Here is a 12,406-nt window from a genome sequence, read left to right on the forward strand (position 1 = left end):
GTCAAACTTTTGTCAGTTCTTTACTTTTTTTGTCAAGTAACTTTGGTCGCCAGCCAATCACAGAACACATAAAAACAAACATCAACCAATTTTCTATAGTGTCTTCATCATTAGGAATGCAGTTGAGCTGTAGCCTTTTATCGCGTTTGCTTTCGTTCAAAGCCAGAACCTCGCAACTGTGAGGTTGATGACCTATTTTTGAATTGTGAAATGAACGCCGCAATGGGCAATTTGATACGCAAAAAACAATTCACTTTAATCAGGTCAATTAGGCTGAACAACACCAAAGCAACATTTGGAATGACAACTAAATAAGTTTTAGGAACAATTGCTGTGAACGCTGTAAGAATGCTTTAAGTCTTCACAGCCCCAGTCTCCAGCTGGGAACAGATCTGAAAAAATAAAAATAGATCAAATGTGGGTTTGAAAGAAAATTTTAAACATAATCAGTGGCTACAGAATTAAAAAAAAAAATCATTATAAAAGTGCTAAAGTGTTAATACCAGTCAGCACAATGCGTTACAAACAACAGACCTGTGCGGCATGTGAAACACACGTCCTCCTCCTGAAGTTCCTGCACTCTTCAGGCGCTCCTCCCATCCCTTGGTGGGCTGCGTCAGCCTAGACGGGTCTCTGACTATGTGGCCATCCACCTGCGAAAAAGAAAGAAATACAGTATATTTGAAATCTTATATTTTTTGTATCCGTAATGCTTACTTTCTCCTTTAGCTTAGCCATGATCCTCTCCTGACGCTCTTCATTCTCTTTTTGCCTAAGCAGCTTCTCCTGACGCTTGGCCTGCACTCGCTCGAGATCCTGCGGTTGATAAATTGTAATTCACTCCTTAGTAGGCATATTAATTGTGATATACCGTATGACATTATGCAATCATTTATTCATCATCAGACGGTCCACCCTGAACTGGTTGTCAGCCAAAACATGTACTGTAAAGACTCACATTCACACCTACAGTAATGGTAGTTTAAACATGAGGACCACGTGCAAACTCTACACAGCACAGTCCAGTTTGAAAGCCCCAATCTCAGAAATGTGAAGCAGACATGCTAACAAGTCATGCTGACAAATCATGCTCACAATTTAACAACATTTAGTAACAATATGTTCCCTAAATTTTGTATGGCCCTTCCTTAACTCATTCACTGCCATTGACGGTTATAGACGTCAACAATTTATTTTAACTAATTCTATTTTACATATTTTTTCCACTTTTGTTAACAAGCGTGTGTACACTTAATTTGTTTTATTGTACATTTAGAACAGATATCAAATTTGTGGTTAATCGTGAGTTAACTAGTGAAGTCATGCGATTAATTACAAATTAAATTTAATCGCCTGACGACCCTAATTTTTAATAATCTTTTCTTTTTTTTCAATTGCATCAGGCGATTGAAATTTTTAATTGTAATTAATCACATGACTTCAATAATTAACTCACGATTAATCACAAATTTTATATCTGTTCTAAATGTTTTCATACTCTTATTAACAAAAGTGGAAAACTAATAAAAATAGTTCAAATTAATTTTTGACGTCTATCGCCGTCAATGGCAGTGAATGAGCTAAAAAAGACCCCTGATAGCAAAAAGGTCCCCCTGCACAAAATAATAATAAATATCCAAGGATGTCAAGAAAGACTGTGTTAAGTACCCGTTTAATCAAGTTTCTGATGGCTTTTGTGGTCTGTTTTTTCCTCCTTGTCCGCCTCTCGTCCTCTTCCTCTCCTTTCCCCCCTTGCAGTTCCTTCCCGAGGCTCAGCTTGGTCTCCCGCAGATGAAAACGCTTCTGCTGTTCAAGTTTAGTGCGACACATTGTGAAGCTTCACCATGGAATTGGCGCTCATTCCATACCTTGACCGTTTTTTTCTTGTGGCTCTCCCCTGCTCGTTTGTGCTCCACCGCCTGCTCGTCTTTGTTTCTCTTGGTTTCCCTCCACTCCTCCAGTCGCTGAGTCAACATCTTCCTCTCCTCCTCACTTATGAAAAGTATAACACGGCAATGTATGATGAACATTTTTGCTTTTCTGTTTGTACTTTGACTCCCTTACTTGTTCTGCTGAGACTTTGTGTCTTTCTTCTTCCTCTCCGCTTCCAACACTTCCGCCTGCTTCTGTAAGTGAGTTTGCCGTTCCAGTTGCTTCCTGCTCTTCCACCTTTGGATGGCCTGCACATAATAAAGCACATCTTTTCGACGTCTGTGTGACTTGCGTAAGAGTCCAACATGTCCACTAAACACACGGATTACACATATACGCAAGTAACAAGAAGTGCTTGGTTGTTTCGTGAGCTGTGCATTTACTCTGTCCTTAAAATAATGTCAATATTGTTACATCATATGCACATTACTATTTTAGTTTTATTATTAATACAAAGTAAGTGATGCAAAACTTGCATTTCATGTGTGTTTAAGTAACCCTGTTTGCTTTTAAGATAATAAAGAAATGTAATGCATTTAAAAATACAGTATATATTGGAATATTCATGCTACTTTATTTATTCAATAATTTATTAATAAAATAAAATAAAAACTATAAAAGTAGTATTTTTGTGTTAAGGTAACAAATATTTTTTTTAAATAAAGTGTTTTAAATAATAAATACATGCAGTAAATGCATTTAAATCCATCTTTTTTTTTAATACGAAATATATGTGTATTTATTTGTATTTATGATGAATACGCTGGTCATTAAATGCATAACATTTCAGTGTTGTATTTTTGTGCATTTAAATAAAAATGTTACTTTTTAAAATAATGTGATGCTTATGCGATAAAAAAAAAATCTTATTATTTAAAAGCATGTATTAAATACATCTATACAACTGATCTGTCTGTCTGTCTGATATAATGTATCCATACAAATATATACCGCTAAATAATAAATATAAAATGCATTAAGACATTACAGGAGGTTTTTGTATCACTGATTTGGTATGATAGATATATTTTTCAACTTGTACACACTGCTTTAAAACATTAAATATACTTAACATACTTATCTATCTACGTTTTATTTATTCAGGGAAGGCAATTGCAAGATTGTCATTTGCCGTTCCTGGCATTCCAGACCTGGCATTGATATAGATAACGATAATACATTTAACTAGAATTTTCAAACAGATGTAACAAGCAAAAAATAAAACACAAAAAAAGAATCAGAATCAATGTGAAAAAATGTGTAAAAAATAGTTACATTTTTCATGACTTATTTAAGTTACAGTGTGTATGTATGCTATTATGATGATGACGATGATGATGACGATGTACTCTCATTTCTGTCACCAATAGCAGACATCCGCTTGGAGTCACATTCAGTTATTACCTGTCTCCTCTTGTCCTGCAGGTGGATCAGCTCCTGGTACCAGCGTTCGTGTTCCTCCATCTCCTCCTGACTTTTATTGGGTAGATACCGTTTGGCTTCTTTGCCGAAGTCTGGCCGCCCGCCGCGATTCCTCCACACCTGTCAATCAAGCAGATGACTCATTAAGTTACGAAAAAAGGCGCCCAGCCAAAAGGTGTGTCTGGTGGACGCGCTGCACCTTGAGGAAAGCCTGGTGATCAAACTCATCCCAACCGCCGCAGACGCCTCCCGTCCTTTGGAGGAAAGATTGCAGAACTCGGACCTCAGAGGGGAGGTCGTGGTCCAAAACCTTGCTCTGCTGTCAAGACAAAAACAGAGGTGAAGGAAATTAGAGGGAGACGAAAGGAGAAGAGGAAGAGGAGGAGACGCCAACCTTAACAGTTGAACCGGCAGAGACTTTCGCGTCTGGCTTGCTGGGAAGACTCCAATTTTCAACCTTTCTCTCATAAGCCACCATCTCCTGCGCGTATGTCCTCTCCTCCTTCAACAACTCTCCCAAGCTACAAGAGGAGAGTGAACAATACATTTTATTTTTTATTTTAATTATTTTTATGTGCAGTATATATTATATTTTCAGTGTTACATCCAAAGTGGAACAAACACAGGTTCATGATGCTGGTTGACTTCCCCTTTCTCATTGGAAATAATATAAGATGAATTCATGCAATCCGGGTTCTAACTGTCATAAAAGCTTTATCTTATGTATGTACATTCTATGTTTTAAGTAACTTTTAACATGCAAGTGTACAAAAAGGACAATGGGGGGGAAAAAACACATGAAGTGAATCCTTTTTGATGCTCACTACCATTTGCTGACAGCTCATGTGATGATGGTTTGTTTCACCTTCAAACTGTCCCACTTTTGGGGCTTTTCACTTTGGTGGTTCTATTGTATAATTTAATCAAATCAATCAATTAGGGGTAAAAATGAAAGGTGTGGAAAGTATTCAAGTGTTTTTACCAGGAATGCTGCTTTTCTTTCAAACTGTTCATTGAAAATTCCACCTCAGACATGATCTCCTTCAACTTCTCAATCACTGTAAAAAATAAACAGCAGTTACTCTAGAGGTCAACGTTTTCATTAAAAGCAAACAATAAAAATAAAAAAAATTAACCCAACCTAAATATAGCGCTTCTATGCCACAAATCAACTTTATGACAAAAAGTGATGATATTCTTAGAACAGGAAATTGAACTTATTGTCACACTGGGATGGCTTCTTACTGCGCAGGAAAAATGAGATTTAGGTACAATGTTATAACTACATTTTATGGGCAATTTCAATGGAATCATTCTTTACAATATTTAGGTATGTTTTGTTTTGTTTTCCTAGATGTAAACACTGTGTTAATGTTCATACTGTGCAGTTTACTGTGCACTTCTGTAGTTTAGTGTTTGTCAGAATCGTCATAATGGTGGTACTTGGAGGAGTAAATATTCTATCAATATAATGGATTGTGTTCAAAATGGTGTGACTTACATTCTGTACTTGGTTGGATGTCTATTAGCTGTTGCTGAAATTGCCTGACGCCATTTTTAATCTTGGCCAACTGCGTCTGCAGTTGCGTCTCTGAAGGAGGAAGTAAAAAAACGTAATGAATAGAAACACGGTAAAGTCTAAGCAAACTAAATGAATAGAATCACAATCAAGTTCCTGGGGGCACGTTTAAGTGGAGATTTGTACAAACTGTGACCCACTTTCTTCACTTCTCTTTTCAACCAGTGTTTTCTCATACTCGTCCAGCTCTCTTGCAACGTCCGCCCATCCATTTTTCTTGCATTGGACGACACTCAGTGGCCAGTCTTTTTCCAACTTGTCCACCCTGGGGAAAAAACATGAAAAACAAATTAATACACTGTTTCAAACAAACTATTAAATTATATTTATTTTTTCCTCTAAATTGCACAAAAATATCCTGAAACTTCGGCTTTAGTGAGCATCTAACTGGACAATTGTACTTTATTTTTGGTTGGCTTATTTTTTATGTAGAGGGCGATGTCAAGATGAAAAGTATGACAATAACCACATTAGAAAGCACCATGTCACTCTCTCCGTGCTGCCCAGTACTGATGTCACAAGTTTTCTGCCCTGTGAGTAATAACACTATATATTTATATTTCCATTATTTCCAACAGGGAAAATTATTCTATGAACAAAATGTCTAGAGAAGTGTCATCAAACAAATGATATACATTAAAGTTGCACTAAGATCCTAAAGCTCAAGAACACAAGGTTTACCAATTACCAGTCGTGGAAAAGAATGTTTATGGCTTTGTTAATGCATTCAACTTACAGCCTCCTGGTGCTTTCCGCTTCCTTGAGAAAGTGTGTTGCTTTGAGTCGGGATTCTCTCCGTTCCACACTGGCCCGACCAGCAGGGGAAGATGGAGGGTCTGAATTCCCCTGATTCATGCAATAATGTACAGGTGCATGCATCTCAGTAAATTACAAGATCGTGGAGAACTTTATTTCAATAGTTAAGGGGGGAAATGTGAAATTATTTTACTATCATATAACAGCTAACAAAAAATATCAAGAGATTAGAATACAACATAATAAAAAGGTATTATTTTAATATATAAATTAAATAGGAATCTGCCTTCTACAAAACATTTCCCTGTATGTTTAATGAATCGATAAAGTTCCCCTTTCTGGATAGAACTACAGCACTGAAAAAATGAAAATTTCTAGAATATAAAATATGTTAAAATGCACCTGTATAGTTATTTTATTCAGAACACAAAAGTTTCAAATAATATCAAACAGAATACATTTTGATGTCTAATCAAATGACGTCACAGAAGCTACATTAAAATAAAAGCAGATAACGACAACAGTACAAAACGTATCCATAAAATTTATATGAAATTAAAAACAAACAAACAAACAAACAATAACACTAAGCACTCGTGTTTTTGATAACTCTAAAAGTCGGTATGTGGAAGTCTGGTTTAACCTCTGAAGTTAACGTTAATCAGCTACCTGGCTTCGACATATTCCTAGTTATGTACGCTCGGTTTGTAAATTACAAACTCCAAAATAACAAAACTATTATCCTCTCCTGCTTTATACGCACATAAACTCCCACAAATAGCTGAAATAATTGATTTTAACTAATTTGTTTACCATGTTAGTTACCAAGGATTGTTGACGGGCGGTTTCTATGGCTGCCATGTTGGATTGGGGCATTTCAATGAAGCAAACGGAAGAGCGCTTTGCAGAAAAGGAGACTGATTATTTTTGCGCCTAAAATCCAGCAGAGGGCGCTGATCGCACAGTAGTCGTGTTCAGTAGTTGTACAGTTTATGTGGAGAGTAAAATTGATTCTTTTTGTAACGTTTCCTCCATTAATTCGAGCTATTATAAGTGTGAAATAATTAGTATTTGACATAATAAATATTTTAGTTTGATTTTATTTGGTCATCATTTCATCTTAGTGAAAAAGAAGGCATGAATGACGATGATAATAATAATAATGAATAATAATAACAAATTACCCTCTACAGTCTACAGTCCTTCTTTTTGCAGCAAACTTTTGACGTATCATAACCAGGAGCTATAATACACGTCAGGCGACAGGCACAAAGAGTATAAATAGACACTAGAGTCCATTATTGAGTGCACATATCGAGGATGTGGTGTCTCCCATGAGAGCTGTCACGTCGCTGCAAATAGCAGCGGCTCCTCCTCGACGACGACGCTTCAACTTCCTGTCCTTGTCCTTGGCTAAACCAAATTGATATGTGCCACCTTTGTAGAGTGTGAAAACTGATAATGTATACTGGCAGACGCACACTTGGCAAAGTTGCCTGACGCTTGGGGACATCAAATGGAAATAGAGCCCACCCCTTTCTCTTCCTGAAGCCCCCCCCCCCCCCTCCACACACACACAGTGTGACAGCTTCTTCTTTATTTTTATTTATTTTTTAACTTGCTGTTCTCATAAACCCATTAGATATGGTTGAATATTATAGAAATTGTCTTTGTTATGCCAAAAATGTGTAACAAATTAGGAATCGTCCTATTATTTATGTATAAATAAATTACAAGTAGTGCCCTGTTTCTTACATGAGGCCATCCCAAAATGTCTGCGCACATCCCTGCGTGGGCGTCTCTCTATACCTTCATACACGCCCTCTACCTACCTTCCTAATAAAGAACATACCTATTAGTACCTACTCCCTACTTAATTTTTTTTAAAATTATTATTATCTTTTTGTGTGTGCAAAATGTAAATGCGCACGCACACAAACCGGCAATGTGGCCTGACACTTGAGCGTGGCTGAAACTGTATAGGGTGCTAAAACGTGATAGTGCACATGTTGGCCATGCAGACAGGCAGCCAACCAGATAATGTGTGTGTGTGTGTGTGTGTGTGTGTGTGTGTGTGTGTGTGTGTGTGTGTGTGTGTGTGTGTGTGTGTGTGTGTGTGTGTGTGTGTGTGCGCGCGTGTGTGTGTGTGTGTGTGCGCGCGCGTGCGTGCGTGTGTGTGTGTGTGGTAAGGCGCATGGGGCAACGCAATCAATGATGACCCTCCCCAATGTTGGACGTCAAGTCCAGTCAAGTCCCCACTGCTGCAGTAGTGCCAAAGTGCATAGCAAGGCACAGTATGTTGCTTTGTTGTGCTTTATTTTTTACCGCAGTTGCATCTTTTCATTCCACTTGCAGTCGCACATCAGCACAAACATTGGAAAGTCACAATTTCCCCTGCCCTGTGATTGTTACTTTATTATTTAAGTGCAAATCTATGCATTGGTTGTGGCTTAACTTGTACCTCTTTGCTTTTCTTTCCACCCTTCACCCTCTTGTGGTCACCATATGTAAAATTCACCTTACAACTGTTATTTAGTGGCTGATCTGCCAGTAAGGCAGGATATACTTATGACAAGGTCAAAAATCAACAAGAAAATTCCCGCAGAAATTTAGAATGGGAATGCTGGCTCTTGCAAGTCCGAAAGCCGCAATTGCAAAGGCTTGAAGGTGAAGTGGCTAGAACTATATTTGAACTTTTGTTGCCAATGAAAAGGAAACTAAGTACATGGTTGAATTACAAATGAGTACTAAAATGTGATTTTTTAAAATGTATTTAGATAGTTTGAAAAGTTTTTAGGAAAAGGAATACGCTAAACTGTTTAAAAGTGGAATGGTTGGCCAAAAAGTGGAAATTAGAGGTAAATTCCCCTAAAAAATATTTTTTTCCATCCATCCGTCCATCTTCTACCGCTTATATACGAGGTCGGTCGCGGGTTCAGCAGCTTTAGCAGGAAAGCCCAGACTTCCCTCTCCCCAGCCACTTCAACCAGCTCCTCCGGCGGGATCCCAAGGCGTTCCCAGGCCAGCCTAGAGACACAGTCTCTCCAGCGTGTCCTGGGTTGTCCCCGCGGCCTCCCGCCGGTGGGACATGCCCAGAACACTTCTCGAGGGAGGCGTCCAGAAGGCATCCGAACCAGATGCCCGAGCCACCTAAACCGGTTCCTCTCAACGCGGAGGAGCAGCGGCTCTACTCAGATGACCGAGCTTCTCACTCTATCTCTAAGGAAGAGCCCTGCGGAGGAAACTCATTTCAGCCGCTTGTATCCGGGATCTTGTTCTTTTGTTCACTACCCACTGCTCGTGACCATAGGTGAGGGTAGGAACGTAGATCGACCAGTAAATCGAGAGCTTTGCCTTTCGACTCAGCTCCTTCTTTTACCACAATGGACCGATACAGAGTCCGCATCACTGCAGACGCTACACCGGTCCGCCTGTCGATTTCCCGCTCCATCCTGCCCTCACTTGTGAACAAGACCCCAAGATACTTGAACTCCTCCACTTGGGGCAGGATCTCATCCCCGGTCCGGAGAGGCCACTCCACCCTTTTCCGACTCAGGACCATGGTCTCGGATTTGGAGGTGCTGATCTTTATCCCAACCGCTTCCCACTTGGCTGCGAACCGCTCCAGTGAGAGATGAAGATCATGGCTTGAACAGCACCAAAAAGCAGAGATGCAATGTTGAGGCCACTTAACTGGACCCCCTCAACGCTTCGGCTGCGCCTAGAAATTCTGTCCATAAAAGTTATGAACAGAATCGTGACGAAGGGCAACCTTGGTGGGGTCCAACCCTCACTGGATACGAATTCGACTTACTGCCGGCAATGCGGACCAAACTCTGACATCGGTGGTACAGGGACCGAACAGCCCGTGTCAGGGGGCTCTGTACCCCGTACTCCCGAAGCACCCCCCACAGGACTTCCCGAGGGACACGGTCAAACAATGCCTTCTCCAAGTCCACCAAGCACATGTGATCACTGAAATTGCGGGTGGGCAATCCTCCCAATCACGCCCCAGGTCTCACTGTCATTATTATTTATTTTCAACTTTTATGTTATTTAGCTGAATTGTTGGCATAGAAGTAGTTGGAATAGTTTGAAGTGGTCAGGGAATGTGGAAATTATTGGTAAAAATATATATACTGTGTGTATATATATTCTTTTATTTTAATTTGGGGCATTTTGAGGGAAAAAATAAATAAAATAAATATGTGCCAAACACTTTAAGATTGGAATTTTGAAGAAAAAAACAGAAAGAAATAGGAATAAGCGGAACAATTTAATGTTGGGCTTTTCTATTTTGGAATTTGCAACAAACAGAAATGGAGCAAATCATGCCATATGTATAAAATAAATGCCCTTGACGAGGCCTTTCCAGATCTATAACTGTTGTCAATTCTCCCTCTTAAGATGATTTACTGGTGCACTGCAGTAAGCAAAAAAAGCTCACAAATGGATTAAGTAAATCTATTGTGGAGTTCAGTGAACCGTCATGTCACGTCATTCCAATAACTTGTCCCAAATGTGATTTCAGTCTGAACTCAATGGCACCACTGCAATACTTTAGAAGCCCCAGTTGACCTCCCCATTTGTTCTGCAGTACAGTAAAGTGCTTTATTATAAGACCCCTGTTGACTAGCCTCCAAAACATCAAACTAGATTAATTTTGTCTGCATGTGGCGACTTTCGTTGAATCTTGACTAAACGTTGTGTGTGGCAGGATTGCCTTCTGTGTGGCCTTTATGAGGCTGTGGTGTCAGACGGAAAAGACAACAAATGAAGGCTCAGGTTACAGATGACAGCAAGGCGTGAAACAGCAGAGCTGAGAGCGGACGTGCCATCCGGCATCTTTGTATTTGCGTGTGCCGTGTGGGCGCTCTGAAGTTCACAGGTGGTGTCCTATAAAAGCAAGCGACACTGGCGTCACAGACGTCGGTGACGAGCGCTCTTTCACTGACAGATTTTTCAGCTGCTTTAAAAAGACCACTGACCACTGACCACTTTCAGAAATATGACACTTTTTGAAAAGCATAATTGTTTTTCTTGAAAAAAAACATCACATTTTCATAAAAACAAAACAAAAAAATTCTCAACCATTTTTTCCCTCCAAAAATGTATGAGATTTTTTTTCCCAGGAAAAAAAAACCCAAATTTTTTTGTGGTCAAATGTTTTTTTGTAAAAAAAAATATATATTTATATTACTGTTTCCCTTCAAAACAGGCTTTTTAATGAAAAATTGTTTTTTGTTTCTTGAAAAACAGTATTCTGTCTATAATATTTCTATATTACAATATACTGTGTTTATTATTCGTAGGAATACCGTAATATTAAAAGTGATGTTGGGAGATGACAGATGTGGTGTAATGCTATCATTTGCACAGTTTACATAAAGAGAGAGCTAAGGGAGAGCAATGTTTATTGTGGGCTGCCATTCGCAGCAGTGTCAGGATCGCTATTGATAGACACCAGCAGCGGGCTGGAACATCCAACAGCCTCTCTGGACACTGGATACGTGCATGTGGATACGTGCATGTGCGTTGTGACTATGACAAGCTGTTAGCAACTGCTCTTCCATCCACGAGGTTTCAAACAAGTTGCAATTGAATGGACAAATGCCATTAAGTATTTCCTATTTATTAAAGATTAGAAAGTCAACGCTCATCCTTTTATTTATTTTTTAATAGCGTTTTTCATCTTTGAAGTCTTCCCTTTACCCTGTCCCAGCTGACTGACAGGGTAAAGGGCCTTTTCACACTGCACTTAGCACAGCATGTTCACCCCCACAACAGCCCAAACACACTGTTAAACACACAACTAAAATGATAATTGCTCAGGAGAATCTTTGCGGACCTTTGCTGGCTTTGATGGCAAGGGAGGGAAAATCCCCAATTTTGGCCCGATTGCTGTTATGTGTGTAGCTCGATTTCGTACAGAGATAACGGAAGACAGCTTTTCATCCAAGCTGAAATGCTTTCAAAATCAAAGCAGTCGAATAGCCTTTGATTTTTACATCCGTAGATAATCACATTATTGAAGTCAAATCAACGCATGAATAAAAACTCATTATTCGAGACATTCCGGAATCAATAAAGATAGAAAAGTGCGCAGGCGTAGAGGAAGCATGCCATTCATTTGGCCACTACTTCAATAGGAAAAAAATCTTGGCAAATTAGCCGGTATTCAATGTGACCTTTCGCTGCACAATTATCACCAGTTAACAGAATCATCTCATTTTGGACAACATGGCTGCGATTTTGAAAACTCAACCTGGCGTCCTCGTTTTATTTCATTCATACTTTCAAAGAAGGTGGCTGGATTGAATGTCATCACTTCAATGTGCAATGAGGGCCTTCCCTGTTAGATAACACTGGCGGGTGCACAAACATAGCAGGAGCTGTGTTAAATCAACGCAGCTGGCGCGGGAAACGACACCATGGGATTAAATTGTGGATTTGTTTCCTCGCGGTAGCTCGGTAGATCATCGACAACGTATTAAGGTTCCAGCTTGAATATGAAAGAGCGAGTTCCTGAGCTTCAGGTGCTCACGTCGATCAGAGATTAGGAAAGAACGACGATCTGGTTGAAAGTGCTCCATTTTGGGTGGGGGAGGATCTGTCTCATGCAAATAAGGGGGACGGATTTCGTTACCATGAAGGTAGGGGTGGAGCAAAGGGAAAACAAAAAAAGTGGCTACTGAGAGTGGAACTGATTTTGTGAAT

General features: G+C 39.5%; 1 protein-coding gene across 4 annotated transcripts; it reads right to left on the reverse strand.

Moving 5' to 3' along the window:
• Positions 1 to 215: 215 nt before the first annotated feature.
• On the reverse strand, positions 216 to 6,555 carry ccdc112 (coiled-coil domain containing 112). 4 transcript variants are annotated; one of them, XM_086075627.1, is made up of 14 exons: positions 6,503 to 6,555; positions 5,670 to 5,779; positions 5,074 to 5,198; positions 4,856 to 4,945; positions 4,337 to 4,412; positions 3,749 to 3,875; positions 3,554 to 3,670; positions 3,337 to 3,474; positions 2,065 to 2,180; positions 1,869 to 1,992; positions 1,669 to 1,806; positions 718 to 816; positions 535 to 653; positions 216 to 392 (listed from the first exon to the last, which is right to left on the reverse strand). In XM_086075627.1, the coding sequence occupies exons 1-14, from the start codon at positions 6,548 to 6,550 to the stop codon at positions 362 to 364; spliced, it is 1,458 nt and encodes a 485-aa protein (XP_085931753.1). In that variant the 5' UTR covers positions 6,551 to 6,555; the 3' UTR covers positions 216 to 361. The 4 variants fall into 4 exon arrangements, with proteins under 4 accessions (XP_085931753.1, XP_085931752.1, XP_085931751.1 ...); XM_086075626.1 differs by having other exon boundaries at positions 1,669 to 1,803; positions 3,554 to 3,673; XM_086075625.1 differs by having other exon boundaries at positions 3,554 to 3,673.
• Positions 6,556 to 12,406: the final 5,851 nt, after the last annotated feature.

This window comes from Leptonotus elevatus, chromosome 5, assembly GCF_054856555.1.
Source record: "Leptonotus elevatus isolate MCC_2025b chromosome 5, RoL_Lele_1.0, whole genome shotgun sequence".
In the NCBI taxonomy this organism is placed as follows: domain Eukaryota; kingdom Metazoa; phylum Chordata; class Actinopteri; order Syngnathiformes; family Syngnathidae; genus Leptonotus; species Leptonotus elevatus.